The 22500-nt window shown below is 45.9% G+C and overlaps 1 protein-coding gene across 1 annotated transcript in view; it reads right to left on the reverse strand.

Moving 5' to 3' along the window:
• Positions 1–22500, reverse strand: part of zgc:158766 (uncharacterized protein LOC100009641 homolog) — a 97534-nt gene that overhangs the window by 33249 nt on the left and 41785 nt on the right. Inside the window, 12 exon segments of the mRNA XM_042316316.1 lie at positions 1–374; positions 458–803; positions 2369–2544; positions 3429–3593; positions 3715–3837; positions 4351–4489; positions 5482–5624; positions 7183–7281; positions 13240–13356; positions 14398–14487; positions 21464–21557; positions 21967–22090. The exon segment at positions 1–374 is cut by the window's left edge and continues 165 nt beyond it. Coding sequence (XP_042172250.1) covers positions 1–374; positions 458–803; positions 2369–2544; positions 3429–3593; positions 3715–3837; positions 4351–4489; positions 5482–5624; positions 7183–7281; positions 13240–13356; positions 14398–14487; positions 21464–21557; positions 21967–22090 — 1990 coding nt within the window.

Consider the following 22500-nt stretch of genomic DNA (forward strand, 5'->3'; position numbering starts at 1 on the left):
AGGTGGCTGGTGTCAACGTGGCCACCGTCCTGCGCCGCCGGCAGCTCATAGCTCAGCGTCTTCTTCATGATCTTCTTGAGCGGCTGTTTGCGGTGCTGGCGGTGCTGGTGGAGTGGTGTCCCAGAGGACGAATAGACAGGCTCCGAGTGGCAGGAGGCGGCCCCCATGGAGTCGATGGTGCAGTCGCTGTCCGTGTCGTCGAACAGAGAGGGGCTCTGCCGCAGCTTGAGGAGGAGGGGGTCTCCCTCTGGGGCGGGGGAAGGGGAAGAGGGAGGAGGAGGTGAAGGAGCAGGAAGAGGGGCTCTTGTTGTTGTTGGAGGAGAAGTGACCTGTGGAGTGAGGCTTGGTTTCTTCCTCAAACTCCAGCGACGACACTATGATCCTTGACCCTAGAGTGGGCAACTCAGGTAAAACAAGATCCCCTCCAGCAGCCCCATGCTGCTCTGTGTGATGCAGCCCCCTGTCTGTCTGCAACCTCTGAAGGGTCTTTGGTTAGATTTCTGGCTGCAGAGTTAGAGGCTGCAGAGTTAGAGGCTGCAGAGTTAGAGGCTGCAGAGTTAGAGGCTGCAGAGTTAGAGGCTGCAGAGTCAGAAGCTGCAGAGTCAGAGGCTGCAGAGTTAGAGACTGCAGAGTCAGAGGCTGCAGAGTTAGAGGCTGCAGAGTTAGAGACTGCAGAGTTAGAGGCTGCAGAGTCAGAAGCTGCAGTAACTGCTGCTGTGGCCTGGGCCAGGGTTTCCTCCAGCTGGTTCTTGGTCTGTTGACACTTGGTCCACAGGACGTTCCACTGATGGGTCTGCCGGGGGCTGGCCAGGGGGAGAGAGACAAGGTCAGTGGAAGTTGCCCCAAGACACTCATCTGGGGTAAGTTTTTCATTTCCCCTACTAATGATGAAGGTTAGGATTGGGGGAGGGGAAGCTGATCCTAGATCTGTACTTTGGGGAAACTGCACCCCAAAGTGAAAAAAGCCCCCTAAATGACTTATTTATTATTTGAAATATAAACAACAAACAAATAATACTTAGTAGCAATAATAATATGGCAACTACAGTCTAATAATAATAATAACTATGAAATAATAATAATAATAATAATAATAATAACTATGACATAATAATAATACTATGGTAACTACTGTCTAATAATAATAACTATGACATAATAATAATACTATGGTAACTACTGTCTAATAATAATAACTATGACATAATAATAATAACTATGACATAATAATAATAATAACTATGACATAATAATAATATGGTAACTACTGTTCAATAATAATAACTATGACATAATAATAATAATATGGTAACTACTGTCTAATAATAATAACTGACATAATAATAACAACTATGAAATAATAATAATAATAATAACTAGGAAATAATAATAATAATAACTATGACATAATAATAATACTATGGTAACTACGGTCTAATAATAATAACTATGACATAATAATAATAATAACTATGAAATAATAGCTCAGAAAATGCAGTCCTTGTCAATCTGCCGCAATAGGCGACTGCCTAATCCTGCCTCTTTCCTATCCTACCCTATCCTAGCTGTTGCCTATCCTACTCTTTCTTTCCTATACCCTATCCTACTTTTTCCTATCCTATCCTACTCTTTCCTATGCCTATCCTCTACCCCATCCTACCCCCTATCTTTCCCTATCCTACACTTTCCATGTTCTATCCTACTCCATCCTACCCTACAGTATCCTATCCTATCCTACTCTTTCATCCTACCCCATCCTACCCTTTCCTTTCCTACTCTTTCCTACCCTATCCTACACTTTCCTATGCTACCCTATCCTAATCTTTCCTATCCTACCTTATCCTACTCTTTCCTATCCAACCCTATCCTAGCCTACTCGTTCCTATCCTATCCTACTTTTCATATCCTACCCTATCATACTCTTTCCTTTCCTATTCTACCCTATCCTACTCTTTCCTAACTATCCTATCCTAATCTACTCTTTCCTATCCTACCCTATCCTACTCGTTCCTATTCTGTACTACTCTTTCCTAGCTTATCCTACCCTATCCTAATCTACTATTTCCTATCATACCCTATCCTACCCCATCTTACTCTTTCCTATCATACCCTATCCTACCCCATCTTACTCTTTCCTATCATACCCTATCCTACCCCATCCTGCTCTTTCCTGCCCTACCCTATCCTAATCTACTCTTTTCTATCCTATCCTACCCTACCCCACCCTAATCTACCCCATCCTACTCTTTCCTATCCTACTCCACCCTACTCTTTCCTATCCTACCCCATCCTACTCTTTCCTATCCTACCCTACCCCATCCTACTCTCTCCTATCATTCCCCAGTCTATCTTACAGCAGGCGGTATACCTGTCCAAGGACAGGACCATATCATTGAGGGAGCTGAAGTTGTCCAGGGAGAACGTGGAGGCCTCCATCTGATAGTCCTGGAGGATCTCAAGTACTGCAGGAGGGAGGCTCACACCACTGCTCTCTAGGTTCAGCTGCCGGAAGTAGTCCTGGCAGTGCTCCATCCACTGGTTAGCCTGCAGGACAGGATGGATAGTACGTAGAAATAGAATCAGAACAGACACTGAGTGGACAAAACATTAGGAACACCTGCTCTTTCAATGACACAGACTGACCATGTGAATCCAGGTGAAATCTATGATCCCTTATTTATGTCACTTTGTTAAATCCACTTCAATCAGTGGAGATGAAGGGGAGGAGACCTGGTTAAAGTATGATTTTTAAGCCTTGAGACAATTGAGACATGGATTGTGTATTTGTTCCATTCAGAGCGTGAATGGGCAAGACAACATATTTATAAGTGCCTTTGAACGGGATGTGGTAGTAGGTGTCAGGCCCCCCGGTTTATGTCATGAACTGTAACACTGCTGGGGTTTTCATGCTCAGCAGTTCCTGTGTATCAAGGAGAGTCCACCAACCAAAGGACATCCAGCCAACTTGCCACAACTGTGGGAAGCATTGGAGTCAACATGGGCCAGCATCCCTGTGGGAAGCATTGGAGTCAACATGGGCCAGCATCCCTGTGGAACGCTTTCGACACCTTGTAGAGTCCATGTCCCGACGAATTGAGGCTGTTCTGAGGGCAAAGAGGGGGATGCAACTCAATATTAGGAAGGTGTTCTTAATGTTTTGTACACTCAGTGTATATGATTGATATAATGTATAAAATCTGTATCTATTGTATCTATCAATAGGTCAAGGTTCAAACACAGCAGCATAGTAAGGAGGATCAACCCTTACTGTATTCTGTGTCATAAGTGGCTCCCTATTCCCTATTGGACCAGGATTCATAGCGCCATTTGGGATGCAGCCCAAGACACCTCATCACATCCTTTTCCCTCAATCTCTCTTGCTTGATAAATAAATGAAAAATGGGAAATGATCCTGGGTCTGTCTTTACCGAGCCGTAGAACTCGTAGAGGTTGGTGAGGATGTCTAGCTTGTTCTTCCTCCTCTCCACTCTGCCCAGGATGGATCCCAGGTGTTGTTTGAAGTCCAGCAAGGCCGAGCTGGGGAGAGACTCCCCTGACTGCCTGACCAGCAGTAAACCCTGCTTCTGCTGCTGCTGTACGTGGACAGAGAGGAGAGGAGAGAATCATGGGAAATGGAGTTTATAAGAGTCTTAGGAGCCGTTTTCAAAGCAGAAAACAACAAGTCAGGAAGAAATGTACAATGTTTAAACTTACAACTGACTCCTCAAAGAACTGTTCCAAACTCTGCCTCATGTCTTTGACTGCAGCCAGAGAGAGAGGAAGACAGTCCAGGGCAGTGAGGTGCTTCTCTCCTTCCACACTGAACCATACTTTGATCTGGAGGGAGAGACAGAAGCAGATGGGATGTACGGCTTTTATATAATAAGCTAACATCCAATACTTTAGAATCAGGGCCACTGTAGCTCACATTATCAGATTACTAGCAGCTTATTAGACATTAGTAGATCCAGTTAGAAAGGACTTCAACGTACTGTATGTAAGCACAATCACAACGACAGAACGAAATGCCCAAAGACAAGCCATCAGACTGACTGAAGTGAAATCACAACGACAGAATGAAATGCCCAAAGACAAGCCATCAGACTGACTGAAGTGAAATCACAACGACAGAATGAAATGCCCAAAGACAAGCCATCAGACTGACTGAAGTGAAATCACAACGACAGAATGAAATGCCCAAAGACAAGCCATCAGACTGACTGAAGTGAAATCACAACGACAGAATGAAATGCCCAAAGACAAGCCATCAGACTGACTGAAGTGAAATCACAACGACAGAATGAAATGCCCAAAGACAAGCCATCAGTCTGACTGAAGTGAAAATCCCACCTGCTCTGTCTGTTCCTCAAACCTGCGGACCTCCAGCAGACTCTCCAGCTGTTTCAGGGACTTGTTGGAGAGGATCACCAGTTTATGGACCTCCTCATCCACCTGGTTATAAAGGACATTCACCATGTCCACTGCATCCCTGGATGGACAGCAAGGACAACAGTAGGTTGGCAACGAATGGTGGTGATGGGTAATAGATTTAGCATCAGTGACCATAACTATATATGTTTGTGTTGAGCGTTACGCACCACTGTCTGAATGCTTCATAAAGGAGTTATACATTATCTCTACAGAGGTTTAATACGGCCAACATTCTGATCTTTGGATAGAACTCCGATGTGCCAAATCAAATGGCACACTCTTCCCTATATAGTGCACTACATTTGGCACACTCTTCCCTATATAGTGCACTACATTTGGCACACTCTTCCCTATATAGTGCACTACATTTGGCACACTCTTCCGATATAATATACATTTGCACTACATTTGGCACACTCTTCCCGATATAATGCACTACATTTGGCACACTTTTCCCTATATAGTGCACTACATTTGACACACTCTTCCCTATATAGTGCACTACATTTGGCACACTCTTCCCTATATAGTGCACTACATTTGACACACTCTTCCCTATATAGTGCACTACATTTGGCACACTCTTCCCTATATAGTGCACTACATTTGGCACACTCTTCCCTATATAGTGCACTACATTTGGCACACTCTTCCCTATATAGTGCACTACATTTGGCACACTCTTCCCTATATAGTGCACTACATTTGGCACACTCTTCATGATATAATGCACTACATTTGGCACACTTTTCCCTATATAGTGCACTACATTTGACACACTCTTCCCTATATAGTGCACTACATTTGGCACACTCTTCCCTATATAGTGCACTACATTTGGCACACTCTTCCCTATATAGTGCACTACATTTGGCACACTCTTCCCTATATAGTGCACTACATTTGGCACACTCTTCCCGATATAGTGCACTACATTTGGCACACTCTTCCCTATATAGTGCACTACATTTGGCACACTCTTCCCTATATAGTGCACTACATCTGATCCAATAGTAAGTTCTGGTTATGCAGACCCTCTCCCAGCAGTACCTGTAGTTGTCATTCTCACAGGCCTCGTCCTTCCTGATCCGGGCCAGGACTGTTCCTCCCTCCAGCCTCAGTCTGTTCAGACGGGTGTCCTCCAACACACACTTCATCAGAGACCTCTGCTGTTCCAGCACCTCAGATACCTTCTGAACCAGACACACACACACACTTCATCAGAGACCTCTGCTGCTCCAGCACCTCAGATACCTCCTGAACCAGACACACACACACACTTCATCAGAGACCTCTGCTGCTCCAGCACCTCAGATACCTCCTGAACTACACACACACACACACACACACACTTCATCAGAGACCTCTGCTGCTCCAGCACCTCATATACCTCCTGAACCACACACACACACACACACCACGGTGTTACACACATCACGGTGTTACACACACACACACATCACGGTGTTACACACACACACACACCACGGTGTTACACACACACACACACACACGGTGTTACACACACACACCACGATGTTACACACACACACCACGGTGTTACACACACACCACGGTGTTACACACACACACACACACACGGTGTTACACACACACACCACGATGTTACACACACACACCACGATGTTACACACACACACCACGGTGTTACACACACCACGGTGTTACACACACACACAGTGTTACACACACACACGGTGTTACACACACACACACACACACACACACCACGGTGTTACACACACACCACGGTGTTACACACACACACCACGGTGTTACACACACACACACACACACAATGTTACACACACACACACACACACACACACACACACACACAGTGTTACACACACACACACGGTGTTACACACACACACACACACACACACCACAGTGTTACACACACACCACGGTGTTACACACACACACGGTGTTACACACACACACCACGGTGTTACACACACACACACACACACATCTGTCCCACTGAAAACATACTGAAAACACCCACAACATCCATCACACAGACAGACACATCTAATGAGACCAGGGTTTAGGTCCAACGTTGAGTTAAGTGATTATCTCTGGAATTCCTCCATAGGTTTCTACAGTAGAGTTCAACACATGTCTCTTCCTATTGAAACTACATGGATAAAAGGATGTGATTGGTTAGTTGTCTTGATGACACCTGCAACTTAGTGATGTATATTACAGATCAGATCATTCTGTCTCTCATGATGATTTTTCATAGTTATATTTCTTTACTTACATCATCAAGGTTACCTGTCATTTTATATGATATAGTAGATGGTTGTTTTTGCTTTGGTGGAAGTTATATCTGATATCTGTAGCAAGGTGTGATGTGAGAGCTTTAGTTAGGGCCAGGAACGGCTGCCATGTATCCCACTCCCCCTGAGGCACCCTCGGAGAGTGGGGTCACGGCTAGGGATCAGCCATTATTGACGACAACCCAGGAGCAATTAGGGTTAAGTGCCTTGTTCAAGGGCAGATAGCTTTCACATAGTCGGCACAGGGATTCAAACTAGCAACCTGTCACTTACTGGCCCAACACTCTAACCACTAGACACACACACACACACACACACACACACACACACACACACACACACACACACACACACACACACACACACACACACACACACACACACACACACACACACACACACACACACACACACACACACACACACACACACACAAACACACCTTGGTGCTGTCCAGGTTGCTGGTGCTGCTCAACGTAGAGATAGAAGATTGGAGGGAGGAGAGAGCCACGCTGCAACTGCTGGCAAACGGCTCAATTTTCTAACAGAAGGGATGAAGAGAGAGAGAGAGAGAGAGAGCGAGAGAAAATGAGAGAGTGAGAGAGAGCGAGAGAGCGAGAGAGCGAGAGAGAGAGAGAGAGAGAGAGAGGGAATGAGAGAGAGACAGAGAGAATGAGAGAGCGAGAGAGAATGAGAGAGCGAGAGAGAATGAGAGAGCGAGCGAGAGAGAGAGAGAGAGAATGAGAAAGCGAGAGAGAGTGCGAGAGAATGAGTGTGAGAGAGAATGAGAGAGAGAGCAAGAGAGAGAGAATGAGAGAATGAGAGAGTGAGAGAGAGAGAGAGTGTGAGAGAGAGTAGATAATGTCTAGATGTCACGGTCGTCCTCCTCTTCATCTGAAGAGGAGAGGCGAGAAGGATCGGAGGACCAAAATGCGGCGTGATATGTGTTCATCATGAATTTTTAATAAAGAAAACACTGAACACTGAAACACTATACAAAACCAGTAAACAAAATAACAACCGTGAAGCTAATGCGAGCTGCGCTGAAACAAGCCATCAACATAAAACGTGACAGAATCCCGCACCCGCCATGGAATCAGCAGGAGCAGCCGCGTCTCCTCTCCCATCGATGGAGGAGAGGGTCCTCCATCACACCAGCGTGCTTCACCGGATTGGTTCTGCCATGGACCAAATGATGGAGAGGATGGATCGATGGGAGAGGAGTGGCCTTCCAACCTCATCTCCAGCACCCCCTTCTCCAGCACCTCCTGTTCCTGCGACCACATCTGGCTCCGGGGCTCTTCGGCTGACACTCCCACGGGAGTATGACGGAACGGCGGCTGGGTGCCAGGGTTTCCTCCTTCAACTGGAACTATACCTGGCTACCGTGCGTCCTGCTCCCTCCGGAGAGGAGAGCGTGAGCGCCCTCGTCTCCAGCTTGACTGGGCGAGCCCTCGAGTGGGCCAACGCAGTGTGGAATGGTCCGGACTCGGCGAGGGATAATTACCCAGAGTTCACCCGCCGATTCCGAGCTGTTTTTGACCATCCACCAGAGGGTCGGGCGGCGGGTGAACGGCTGTTCCACCTGCGTCAGGAGATGAGGAGCGTACAGGACTTTGCTCTGGAGTTCAGGACCTTGGCCGTAGGAGCAGGATGGAACGACAGGGCCTTGATCGATCATTTCAGATGCAGTCTCAGGGAGGACGTCCGCAGGGAGCTGGCATGTCGGGACACCACATTCACACTGGATGAACTCATTAACTTGGCTATCCGTCTCGACAACCTGCTGGCTGCCCGCGGGCGTTCGGATCAGGCCCTGTCGTTTCCACCTCCCAGCCCTCCTGCCCCTATCCCTATGGAATTAGGAGGGGCGGCTTCAAGGGGGACCGGAGGAGGAGTGTCCTCCTGCACCAGTTGTGGTCGACGAGGGCACACGTCCGACCGGTGCTGGAGGAACTCGTCTGGGAGTCGGGAGGGCAGGCGGAGCACTGCTCGATCACCCCAGGTGAGTAAGCACCAGACTCACCCAGAGCTTCCTGTCGGTCATGTGTATGTGTTGACTTCTTTCCCTGGGTTTTCCCCTCTCTACAGCATAAGGCGCTAGTCGATTCAGGCGCAGCTGGGAATTTCATGGATCGTGGGCTTGCGTTAAGGCTAGGGATTCCCCTGGTGTCGTTAGACCTACCTTTCCCAGTGCAGTCCTTAGATAGCCGACCATTAGGGTCAAGAGTAATTAGGGAGGCTACGGTGCCGCTGGACATGGTAACGCAGGGGGATCATAAGGAGCAGATTAGTCTGTTCCTTATAGATTCACCTGCGTTTCCAGTGGTGTTGGGGGTTCCCTGGTTAGCTCAACACAACCCGGTGATTTCCTGGCGACAGGGGGCTCTTAAGGGGTGGTCAGAGGAGTGTTCAGGTAGGTGTATAGGAGTTGCCGTTGGTGCGACTACGGTGGAGAGTCCAGACCAAGTTTCCACCGTGCGCATTCCCTCTGAATATGCCGATTTGGCTATCGCCTTCAGTAAAAAGAGGGCGACCCAATTACCACCTCATCGTCGAGAGGACTGCGCGATAAACCTTCTGGAGAACGCTGCACTTCCTAGGAGTCACGTGTATCCATTGTCCCAGGAGGAGACGGTAGCGATGGAAACATATGTTGCTGAATCGCTGGGACAGGGGTACATTCAGCCCTCCGCATCACCCGTCTCCTCAAGCTTCTTTTTTGTGAAGAAGAAGGATGGAGGTCTGCGTCCGTGCATTGATTATAGAGGTCTAAATTCCATCACAGTGGGGTTTAGTTACCCACTACCTCTCATCGCTACGGCGGTGGAATCATTTCACGGGGCGCGCTTCTTCACAAAACTGGACCTGAGGAGCGCGTATAATCTGGTGCGTATCCGGGGAGGAGATGAGTGGAAAACCGCATTTAGTACTACATCTGGTCATTATGAGTACCGCGTCATGCCATACGGGTTGAAGAATGCTCCAGCCGTCTTCCAATCCTTCGTAGATGAGATTCTCCGAGACCTGCTCGGGCAGGGAGTGGTAGTGTACATCGATGACATCTTGATCTATTCTGCCACACGCGCGGCGCATGTGTCTCTGGTGTGTAAGGTACTTGGGCGACTGCTGGAGCATGACCTGTATTGCAAGGCGGAGAAATGTGAGTTTTTCAAACAGTCCGTTTCCTTCCTGGGGTATCGTATTTCCACCTCCGGGGTGGTGATGTGAGGATGACCGCGTTACAGCCGTGCGTAATTGGCCGACTCCGACCACGGTGAAAGAAGTGCAGCGGTTTTTAGGGTTTGCCAATTACTACCGGAGGTTTATCCGGGGTTTTGGTCAGGTGGCTGCTCCCATCACCTCACTGCTGAAGGGAGGACCAGTGCGCTTGCGCTGGTCAGCAGAGGCGGGCAGAGCCTTCAGTCGTTTGAAGGAGCTGTTCACCAATGCGCCCGTGTTGGCGCATCCGGACCCCTCTTTAGCGTTCATAGTGGAGGTGGATGCGTCCGAGGCTGGGGTCGGAGCCGTGCTGTCCCAACGCTCGGGCGTGCCACCCAAGCTCCGCCCGTGTGCTTTCTTTTCGAGCAAGCTCAGCCCAGCGGAGCGAAACTATGATGTGGGGGACCGGGAGTTGTTAGCTGTAGTCAAGGCTCTGAAAGTGTGGAGACATTGGCTTGAGGGGGCTAAACACCCTTTTCTCATCTGGACTGACCATCGTAATCTCGAGTGTATCCGGGCAGCGAAGAGACTAAATCCACGTCAGGCTAGATGGGCCATGTTTTTTACCAGGTTCCGGTTTACCCTCTCATACCGGCCAGGCTCCCAAAACACCAAAGCCGACGCGCTGTCCCGCCTCTATGATACCGGGGAGCGGTCCGTTGAGGCAACTCCCATCATTTCACCGTCATGTCTCGTGGCACCGGTGGTATGGGAGGTGGAAGCGGAGATAGAGGAGGCCTCACGGTCAGAGCCGGCCCCCCCTAACTGTCCAGTGGGGACTCAGTACGTGCCGAGGGGGGTCCGGGACAAGCTGATCCGGTGGGCTCATACTCTCCCCTCCTCGGGTCATCCTGGCATCGAGAGGACAGTGCGGAGTCTGAGAGGGAGATACTGGTGGCCCACGCTGGCTAAAGACGTGAGATTTTATGTCTCCTCCTGCTCAGTGTGTGCTCAGAGCAAGGCTCCTCGGCACCTGCCTAGAGGGAAATTACAACCCCTCCCCGTTCCACAACGGCCGTGGACACACTTATCGGTGGACTTTCTTACCGACCTTCCCCCATCCCAGGGAAGTACTACGATCCTGGTCGTTGTGGATCGGTTTTCTAAGTCCTGTCGTCTCATCCCGTTGCCCGGTCTCCCTACGGCCCTGCAGACTGCGGAGGCCTTGTTTACCCATGTCTTCCGGAACTATGGGGTGCCTGAGGACATCGTTTCTGATCGGGGTCCCCAATTCACATCCAGAGTGTGGAGGGCGTTTATGGAGAGACTGGGGGTCTCGGTCAGCTTAACCTCAGGTTTTCACCCCGAGAGTAATGGGCAGGTGGAGCGTGTAAACCAGGATGTGGGCAGGTTTCTGCGGTCCTATTGCCGGGACCGGCCTGGTGAGTGGGCAAGGTATGTTCCCTGGGCTGAACTAGCTCAGAACTCCCTACGCCACTCCTCAACTAACTTGTCCCCTTTTGAGTGTGTGTTAGGTTACCAGCCGTTCCTGGCCCCATGGCATCAGAGCCAGACCGAGGCTCCTGCGGTGGAGGAATGGGTACAGCGCTCCAAGGACACCTGGAAAGCCGTTCAGGACTCACTACGGTTAGCGGGAGAACGGCAGAAGAGGAGCACTGACCAGCACCGCAGTGAGGCCCCCGTGTTTGCACCGGGGGACAGGGTCAGGCTCTCGACCCGAAAACTGCCCCTCCGCCTGCCCTGTCGGAAGCTGGGGCCGCAGAGTGTGGGGCCTTTCAAAGTCCTGAGGAGAATAAACGAGGTGTGTTACAGGTTACAACTTCCTAGGTATTACCGTATTAACCCCTCGTTTCATGTGTCTCTCCTCAGGCCGGTGGTGGCTGGTCCCCTGCAAGAAGGTGAGGTGCCTGAGGTCCCTCCGCCCCCTCTGGACATCGAGGGGTCTCCGGCGTACACAGTTCGGGGCATTCTGGATTCGAGACGCCGGGTGGGGGGCCTACAGTACCTCGTGGACTGGGAGGGGTACGGTCTGGAGGAGAGATGCTGGGTTCCGGTGGGGGACATTTTGGACCCTTCTCTCCTGAGAGATTTCCACCGCCTCCACCCGGATCGCCCAGCACCTCGTCCTCCGGGTCGTCCTCGAGGACGGTGGCGGCGCGCTGCGGAGGCCGCGCATCAGAGGGAGGGGGGGTACTGTCACGACTTCCGCCGAAGTTGGCTCTCCTGCCTATTCGGGGGGTGCTCGGCGGTCGTCGTCACCGTCCTACTAGCCACTACCGATCCCTTTTTCGTTTGTCTGTTGGTTTTGTCTTATTAGTTTCACCTGTAAGTATTTTAGTTTAATTAACGTCCTTATATGTAGTAGGTTGTCCCGCCCTTGTTTTGTGCGGGATTGTTTTTGTATTCGTGTCATTTGGTGTAGCACTTGTGTTTTATTCTCCGGTCTATTTTGATCCTGTGTTGGATTATTCACCCTGTGTGTTGGGTTATTCACCCTGTGTGTTGGATTATTCACCCTGTGTGTTGGGTTATTCACCCTGTGTGTTGGGTTATTCACCCTGTGTGTTGGGTTATTCACCCTGTGTGTTGGGTTATTCACCCTGTGTGTTGGATTATTCACCCTGTGTGTTGGGTTATTCACCCTGTGTGTTGGGTTATTCACCCTGTGTGTTGGGTTATTCACCCTGTGTGTTGGATTATTCACCCTGTGTGTTGGATTATTCACCCTGTGTGTTGGGTTATTCACCCTGTGTGTTGGATTATTCACCCTGTGTGTTGGGTTATTCACCCTGTGTGTTGGGTTATTCACCCTGTGTGTTGGATTATTCACCCTGTGTGTTGGGTTATTCACCCTGTGTGTTGGGTTATTCACCCTGTGTGTTGGGTTATTCACCCTGTGTGTTGGGTTATTCACCCTGTGTGTTGGGTTATTCACCCTGTGTGTTGGGTTGACCGTGTTTTTTGTGCGCCGGAGAATAAACTGTTCGAATCACTGAAACCTGCTCTCTGCGCCTGATTCCACCCACCTTGATAAAACGTGACACTAGATGCTTTTTATAGTGGAGATCAAGTTTATAAATGACCTGGCTGGGTAGATGAGACAATGGATTGATCAGTCAGATGGAACAGAGTAAATAGGCATTTTAACCGGCTGGAATGCGGTTTTAACCAATCAGCATCCAGGATTAGACCCACCCGTTGTATAAAGTGCACTACTTTTGACCAGAGACCTGTGGGCCCTGGTCAAACGCAGTGCACTACATAGCTAATAGGGTGCCATTTGAGACAACTGTAACCGTGGTGATGTGATTCCTACCTGTCTGAAGGCGACCCAGTGATCGTGGTCGTAGAGGAATGTTCCGTCCAGGTCTCTAGTGAGCTGACTGGAGTCTATGTGCTTCAACAGAGCCTTCAGGGACGTCAGGAGCTCCGTCTGCATGGGGACAGAGGGACACAAGCTCACTGTAACTCCCCCCAGGGTGGGGCCTGTGAGTAGCAGGGTTGGAGTCAATTCCAGTCGACTCAGGAAGTAAACTGAAATTCCTGTTCCAATATCAATTATCTTCAATGCTTTTCCAATAAGGAAACTAAAGCTCTCACATCACACCTTGCTACAGATATCAGATATAACTTCCACCAAAGCAAAAACAACCATCTACTATATAATATAAAATGACAGGTAACCTTGATGATGTAAGTAAAGAAATATAACTAAGAAAAATCATCATGAGAGACAGAATGATCTGATCTGTAATATACATCACTAAGTTGCAGGTGTCATCAAGACAACTAACCAATCACATCCTTTTATCCATGTGGTTTCAATAGGAAGAGACATGTGTTGAACTCTACTGTAGAAACCTATGGAGGAATTCCAGAGATAATCACTTAACTCAATGTTGGACCTAAACCCTGGTCTCATTAGATGTGTCTGTCTGTGTGATGGATGTTGGACCTAAACCCTGATCTCATTAGATGTGTCTGGTTGTGTGATGGATGTTGTGGGTGTTTTCAGTATGTTTTCAGTGGGACAGACTATGTGTGTGTGTGTGGTAGGTAGGTAGGTAGGTTGGTGATGAAGAGATGATTAGATTTTCCACAGTCAGACATGCAGCTTCACGCAAACCTACATAGCACAGATACCCCAGCTCTCAACAACACACCATGACCTGACACGCTACACACTAAACACACACACGCACACACACGTACTGCCTCACTCAGACTCATACACAGGTCAAGGACGTGACATTGATAGGCTGCTAGCGACGACTCAACACAATAGCCTCGGTGTATCTGAATAGACTAGGAGGCGCCTGTGATAATGCTGTATCCTTCCTGATGTTACATTGTGTTGTCTGGTTGCCGTGGGAATGTAAGAAATACTCACAAGATATGTGATTTGAAGTCTTGAATTAGACAAGAACGCTCAATGCAAATATCACAGCAAATGGGTCATTATGTAATACTTTACCTGCACAGTAGTAATGTCTCTTTCAGGCTTGATAGCTGTCTCCTTGTCCGCAAGTAACAGGACGGAGTAAAGTGCATTTGGTAATAAAGCCTGGGGGAAAAGCAACACAAATTGACATGTACAGTATTGGGAGGGGGGTGCTACATGAACTAAAACACCACAATATATCATCATTATAAAATCATAACTCTTCATGTGCCTGTTGTGTGCAGGCTGGATGCTGGCGGACCCATCCGCGTGTGTACTGTATGTGTACATGTGTGTATTTGTGTGTGTGTGTGTGTGTGTGTGTGTGTGTGTGTGTGTGTGTGTGTGTGTGTGCGCCCTTACAAAAAAAATCACATTTTTACAAATCCTGTGAAAAAAACAAGTGGTTTTCAGAACACACGTGTGAACAAATCACGTGAAAAGATGTGTTTGAACTCTTTTCCACAGGATTACTTTTCACCACTTCCAACTACGCCCAGGGACCGAGCAGGACTGCTACAATGAATGGGACAAAACCTGCAGCTGGTGACAAGGCAAAGAAAGCAGAAGGCCAGGATAACATAAGGAGAGGCCAGGGTAACATAAGGAGAGGCCAGGATAACATAAGGAGAGGCCAGGTTAACATAAGGAGAGGCCAGGGTAACATAAGGAGAGGCCAGGGTAACATAAGGAGAGGCCAGGGTAACAGGCCAGGGTAACATAAGGAGAGGCCAGGGGTAACATAAGGAGAGGCCAGGTAACATAAGGAGGAGTAACATAAGGCAGGGTAACATAAGGAGAGGCCAGGTAACATAAGGAGAGGGTAACATAAGGAGAACATAAGGAGAGGCCAGGATAACATAAGGAGAGGCCAGGTAACATAAGGAGAGGCCAGGGTAACATAAGGAGAGGCCATAACATAAGGAGAGGCCAGGGTAACATAAGGAGAGGCCAGGGTAACATAAGGAGAGGCCAGGGTAACATAAGGAGAGGCCAGGGTAACATAAGGAGAGGCCAGGTAACATAAGGAGAGGCCAGGGTAACATAAGGAGAGGCCAGGGTAACATAAGGAGAGGCCAGGGTAACATAAGGAGAGGCCAGGGTAACATAAGGAGAGGCCAGGGTAACATAAGGAGAGGCCAGGGTAACATAAGGAGAGGCCAGGGTAACATAAGGAGAGGCCAGGGTAACATAAGGAGAGGCCAGGTTAACATAAGGAGAGGCCAGGTAACATAAGGAGAGGACAGGGTAACATAAGGAGAGGCCAGGGTAACATAAGAGAGAGGGCCAGCCAGGTAACATAAGGAGAGGCCAGGTAACATAAGGAGAGGCCAGGGTAACATAAGGAGAGGCCAGGGTAACATAAGGAGAGGCCAGGGTAACATAGGAGAGGCCAGGTAAGGCCAGGGTAACATAAGGAGAGGCCAGGGTAACATAAGGAGAGGCCAGGGTAACATAAGGAGAGGCCAGGGTAACATAAGGAGAGGCCAGGGTAACATAAGGAGAGGCCAGGGTAACATAAGGAGCCAGGTAACATAAGGAGAGGCCAGGGTAACATAAGGAGAGGCCAGGGTAACATAAGGAGAGGCCAGGGTAACATAAGGAGAGGCCAGGGTAACATAAGGAGAGGCCAGGGTAACATAAGGGAGGAGGCCAGGTAACATAAGGAGAGGCCAGGTAACATAAGGAGAGGCCAGGGTAACATAAGGAGAGGCCAGGGTAACATAAGGAGAGGCCAGGGTAACATAAGGAGAGGTAACGGTAACATAAGAGGCCAGGGTAACATAAGGAGAGGCCAGGGTAACATAAGGAGAGGCCAGGGTAACATAAGGAGAGGCCAGGGTAACATAAGGAGAGGCCAGGGTAACATAAGGAGAGGCCAGGGTAACATAAGGAGAGGCCAGGGTAACATAAGGAGAGGCCAGGGTAACATAAGGAGAGGCCAGGGTAACATAAGGAGAGGCCAGGGTAACATAAGGAGAGGCCAGGGTAACATAAGGAGAGGCCAGGGTAACATAAGGAGAGGCCAGGGTAACATAAGGAGAGGCCAGGGTAACATAAGGAGGCCAGGGTAACATAGGAGAGGCCAGGAGAGGCCAGGGTAACATAAGGAGAGGCCAGGGTAACATAAGGAGAGGCCAGGGTAACATAAGGAGAGGCCAGGGTAACATAAGGAGAGGCCATAACATAAGGAGAGGCCAGGGTAACATAAGGAGAGGCCAGGGTAACATAAGGAGAGGCCAGGGTAACATAAGGAGAGGCCAGGGTAACATAAGGAGAGGCCAGGTAACAGAGGCCAGGGTAACATAAGGAGAGGCCAGGGTAACATAAGGAGAGGCCAGGTAACATAAGGAGAGGCCAGGGTAACATAAGGAGAGGCCAGGGTAACATAAGGAGAGGCCAGGGTAACATAAGGAGAGGCCAGGGTAACATAAGGAGAGGCCAGGGTAACATAAGGAGAGGCCAGGGTAACATAAGGAGAGGCCAGGGTAACATAAGGAGGCCAGGTTAACATAAGGAGAGGCCAGGTAACAGGCCAGGGTAACATAAGGAGAGGCCAGGGTAACATAAGGAGAGGCCAGGGTAACATAAGGAGAGGCCAGGGTAACATAAGGAGAGGCCAGGGTAACATAAGGAGAGGCCAGGGTAACATAAGGAGAGGCCAGGGTAACATAAGGAGAGGCCAGGAGAGGCCAGGGTAACATAAGGAGAGGCCAGGGTAACATAAGGAGAGGCCAGGGTAACATAAGGAGAGGCCAGGGTAACATAAGGAGAGGCCAGGTAACATAAGGAGAGGCCAGGGTAACATAAGGAGAGGCCAGGGTAACATAAGGAGAGGCCAGGGTAACATAAGGAGAGGCCAGGGTAACATAACATAAGGAGAGGCCAGGGTAACATAAGGAGAGGCCAGGGTAACATAAGGAGAGGCCAGGTAACATAAGGCCAGGGTAACATAAGGAGAGGCCAGGGTAACATAAGGAGAGGCCAGGGTAACATAAGGAGAGGCCAGGGTAACATAAGGAGAGGCCAGGGTAACATAAGGAGAGGCCAGGGTAACATAAGGAGAGGCCAGGGTAACATAAGGAGAGGCCAGGGTAACATAAGGAGAGGCCAGGGTAACATAAGGAGAGGCCAGGGTAACATAAGGAGAGGCCAGGTAACATAACAGGGTAACATAAGGAGAGGCCAGGTAACATAAGGAGAGGCCAGGGTAACATAAGGAGAGGCCAGGTAACATAAGGAGAGGCCAGGGTAACATAAGGAGAGGCCAGGGGGTAACATAACATAAGGAGAGGCCAGGGTAACATAAGGAGAGGCCAGGGTAACAGGCCAGGGTAACATAAGGAGAGGCCAGGGTAACATAAGGAGAGGCCAGGTTAACATAAGGAGAGGCCAGGAACAGGGTAACATAAGGAGAGGCAGGGTAACAGGCCAGGGTAACATAACATAAGGAGAGGCCAGGGTAACATAAGGAGAGGCCAGGGTAACATAAGGAGAGGCCAGGGTAACATAAGGAGAGGCCAGGGTAACATAAAGAGAGGGAACATGGCATTGAAGGAGGGAGGTGTTTTACTGAATCGCATTATCATAACAAATGTTTTACTGCAAAAATGTTTTGATTTCATTTACAAATAATTTGCTCTCACATTTAAACATTATTTCCTTGCAATATTTAGTTTTGCCATCAATACCTAGTGGTTTTAGTTTTGTTTTCAACATCATTATTTTTGTTTGGAATACTAATAATTCTGTTCTCAACTTCAGAAGTTTTGCTTCTAAAGTAACTGTAACTGAAGGACTGCACCACATAATAACACTATAACTCTATGAAAGGTGCTTAAAGCGGCCATCTTTAATTTAATCACCAACAGTGTTCTCACCGCCACAGTAAAAACTTGAGGGATGGATCTGGAGGAATGCAACCACTCTCAAATCCATATGCTATGGATGCAAGGACTGACCATCCATGATGTCAAATAGTTGAACCATGTTTTGAGGCTACACAGTGATTGTTTACATTTACTTTTTTTTACAAACATTGGAGTTTTCTTACATGTAAAACCGCAAATTTGACAAGTGCTTTTTTGGCAAAGGAGTATGTGCATGTCTGTGTGTGTGTTAACAGACAAGTAAGAACAGGTCTTCCCCACTAGCCCTGAAGCCCAGCCTTTCTGCATGTGAAATGTGATGGACCAAGTCACTACACAGAAATCAAAGTGGCTCTCCAGAAATCAACCTTCTCCAGAAATCAACCTTCTCCAGAAATCAACCTTCTCCAGAAATCAACCTTCTCCAGACCAAGAAAGGGACGGAAAAACAAGAGTAAAGAAGAAATATGTGCTGTGCCAACTACAGTACTATACTATAACATTACTACAGTACTATACTATAACATTACTACAGTACTATACTATAGCATTACTACAGTACTATACTATAGCATTACTATAGTACTATACTATAACATTACTATAGCACTATACTATAACATTACTATAGTACTATACTGTAGCATTACTATAGTACTATACTATAACATTACTACAGTACTATACTATAACATTACTGCAGTACTATACTATAACATTACTACAGTACTATACCATAACATTACTACAGTACTATACTATAACATTACTATAGTACTATACTATAACATTACTATAGTACTATACTATAACATTACCACAGTACTATACTATAACATTACTATAGTACTATACTATAACATTACTACAGTACTATACTATAACATTACTACAGTACTATACTATAGCATTACTATAGTACTTTACTATAACATTACTACAGTACTATACTATAACATTACTACAGTACTATACTATAACATTACTGTAGTACTATACTATAACATTACTACAGTACTACACTATAACTATACTATAACATTACTACATTACTATACTATAGTACTATACTATAACATTATTACTACAGTACTATACTATAGTACTATACTATACATTACTACAGTACTACACTATAACATTACTACAGTACTATACTATAACATTACTATAGTACTATGCTATAACATTACTATAGTACTATACTATAACATTACTACAGTACTATACTATAACATTACTATAGCACTATACTATAGCATTACTACAGTACTATACTATAACATTACTATAGTACTTTACTATAACATTACTATAGTACTATACTATAACATTGCTATAGTACTATACTATAACATTACTATAGTACTATACTATAACATTGCTACAGTACTATACTATAACATTACTACAGTACTATACTATAACATTACTACAGTACTATACTATAACATTACTACAGTACTATACTATAACATTACTACAGTACTATACTATAACATTACTACAGTACTATACTATAACATTACTATAGTACTATACTATAACATTACTATAGTACTATACTATAACATTACTACAGTACTATACTATAACATTACTATAGTACTATACTATAACATTACTACAGTACTATACTATAACATTACTATAGTACTATACTATAACATTACTACAGTACTATACTATAACATTACTATAGTACTATACTATAACATTACTACAGCAATATACTATAACATTACTACAGTACTATACTATAGCATTACTACAGTACTATACTATAGCATTACTATAGTACTATACTCTAACTCTACTATAGTACTATACTGTAACATTACTACAGTACTATACTATAACTCTACTATAGTACTATACTATAACATTACTATAGTACTATACTATAACATTACTATAGTACTATACTATAACATTACTATAGTACTATACTATAACATTACTATAGTACTATACTATAACATTACTACGGTACTATACTATAACTCTACTATAGTACTATACTATAACATTACCACAGTACTATACTATAACATTACTATAGTGCTATACTAAAACATTACTATAGTACTATACTATAACATTACTACAGTACTATACTATAACATTACTATAGTACTATACCAAAACATTACTGCAGTACTATACTATAACATTACTACAGTACTATACTATAACATTACTATAGCACTATACTATAACATTACTACAGTACTATACTATAACATTACTATAGTACTTTACTATAACATTGCTATAGTACTATACTATAACATTGCTATAGTACTATACTATAACATTACTATAGTACTATACTATAGCATTGCTATAGTACTATACTATAACATTACTACAGTACTATACTATAACATTACTATAGTACTATACTATAACATTACCACAGTACTATACTATAACATTACTACAGTACTATACTATAACATTGCTACAGTCCTATACTATACCATTACTATAGTGCTACGCTATAACATTACTATAGTACTATACTATAACATTACTGCGGTACTATACTATAACATTACTACAGTACTATACTATAGCATTACTATAGTACTATACTATAACATTACTACAGTACTATACTATAGCATTACTATAGTGCTATACTATAACATTACTACAGTACTATACTATAACATTACTGCGGTGCTATACTATAACATTACTACAGTGCTATACTATAGCATTACTATAGTACTATGCCATAACATTACTATAGTACTATACTATAACATTACTATTGTACTATACTATAACATTAATATAGTACTATACTATAGCATTACTACAGTACTATACTATAACATTACTGCGGTACTATACTATAACATTACTGCGGTACTATACTATAACATTACTATTGTACAATACTAGAGTGTAGTGACAGTAAAATAACATTCCTTAACACCATGAAAACATTGTTAAGAATCAGAGGACGTAAAGAAGCCGCCTCAGGATAGTTCATGTGGGACGTGGTTGTGATGACATGTTATTTTCCGTTGAAAGCTCATACCTGGAGTTCAGGAAGAGATGATTGAGTCCCAAATAGCATGATAATCCCTATATTATAGTGCACTACTTTTGACCAGAGCCCTATGGGTCCTATGGTCAAAAGTAGTGCACTACACTGTAGATAGAATAGGGTTCGATTCGGGATGCAGGCAATATTATTGTCATTAGAAAGCTCTCACCTGCAGTCCAGACAGAGAAGAGAAAAGAGCAGGACTGGGCTGCTGTCTCCTGGTGTCCACTAGCACCGTAAGGCCTTGGTCACGCCTCTCGCTCCTGAAACCAGAAACAAAACCCATCAGGGTGATCTTGTGAAATGGTTAGTCCTTTCGTCATCCCTCCTCTCCCCTGTAACATTTCCACAGGTCGTTGCTGTAAATCAGAATGTGTTCTCAGTCAAATGACCTGGTAAAATAAGGGTTAATTTAACAATATTAATATTAATATTATTTAACCCTTATTTTACCAGGTCATTTGACTGATATATATATATATAGCCCCATTATGAGAGTGGTTACATTTCTCCAGACCCATTTCTCAGCTGTTTACCAAAAAGTGTTGAGGTGCCTACTTTGTTATTGTTAGAATCCCAGATTGCCCCCTTAAAAGGAACACCATCTAGTAACTAAAGCCTGGATGGGGTTTCAGCAGATGAAACCTGAGTGCGGCTGGTTGACTGACTGACCTGAGCGTTGAATAGTAGTAACCCAGGAGACAGGTGAGGTCTTTGGCCGTGCAGCTCTCCCCAGCCCACACCCTCCCCCGCGTGCACACCTGCAGCACCGCCCGCCCGCTGAGGTCTCTGTTACCTGGAAGAGAGGGGGGGGGGGTTAAGTGTTTGTCGTCATCCCAGGCCCCACAGCACAGCTCAACATACTGCTTTAGTTCAGGATAGCATCTCCTCTTACACACATCTGATCCAGTCTAAGTCATTTAATAGGCTCCTATTATTCCACATAGAACATTCCCACTCCTACTGAGAACATGCGCCCCAAGCTTCATATGTCACATGGGAGTAAACACTTCATATGTCACATGGCAGTAAACACTTCATATGTCACATGGGAGTAAACACTTCATATGTCACATGGGAGTAAACACTTCATATGTCACATGGGAGTAAACACTTCATATGTCACATGGGAGTAAACACTTCATATGTCACATGGGAGTAAACACTTCACATGTCACATGGGAGTAAACACTTCATATGTCACAT

Source organism: Oncorhynchus tshawytscha, unplaced genomic scaffold (assembly GCF_018296145.1).
Source record: "Oncorhynchus tshawytscha isolate Ot180627B unplaced genomic scaffold, Otsh_v2.0 Un_contig_842_pilon_pilon, whole genome shotgun sequence".
Taxonomy (NCBI): domain Eukaryota; kingdom Metazoa; phylum Chordata; class Actinopteri; order Salmoniformes; family Salmonidae; genus Oncorhynchus; species Oncorhynchus tshawytscha.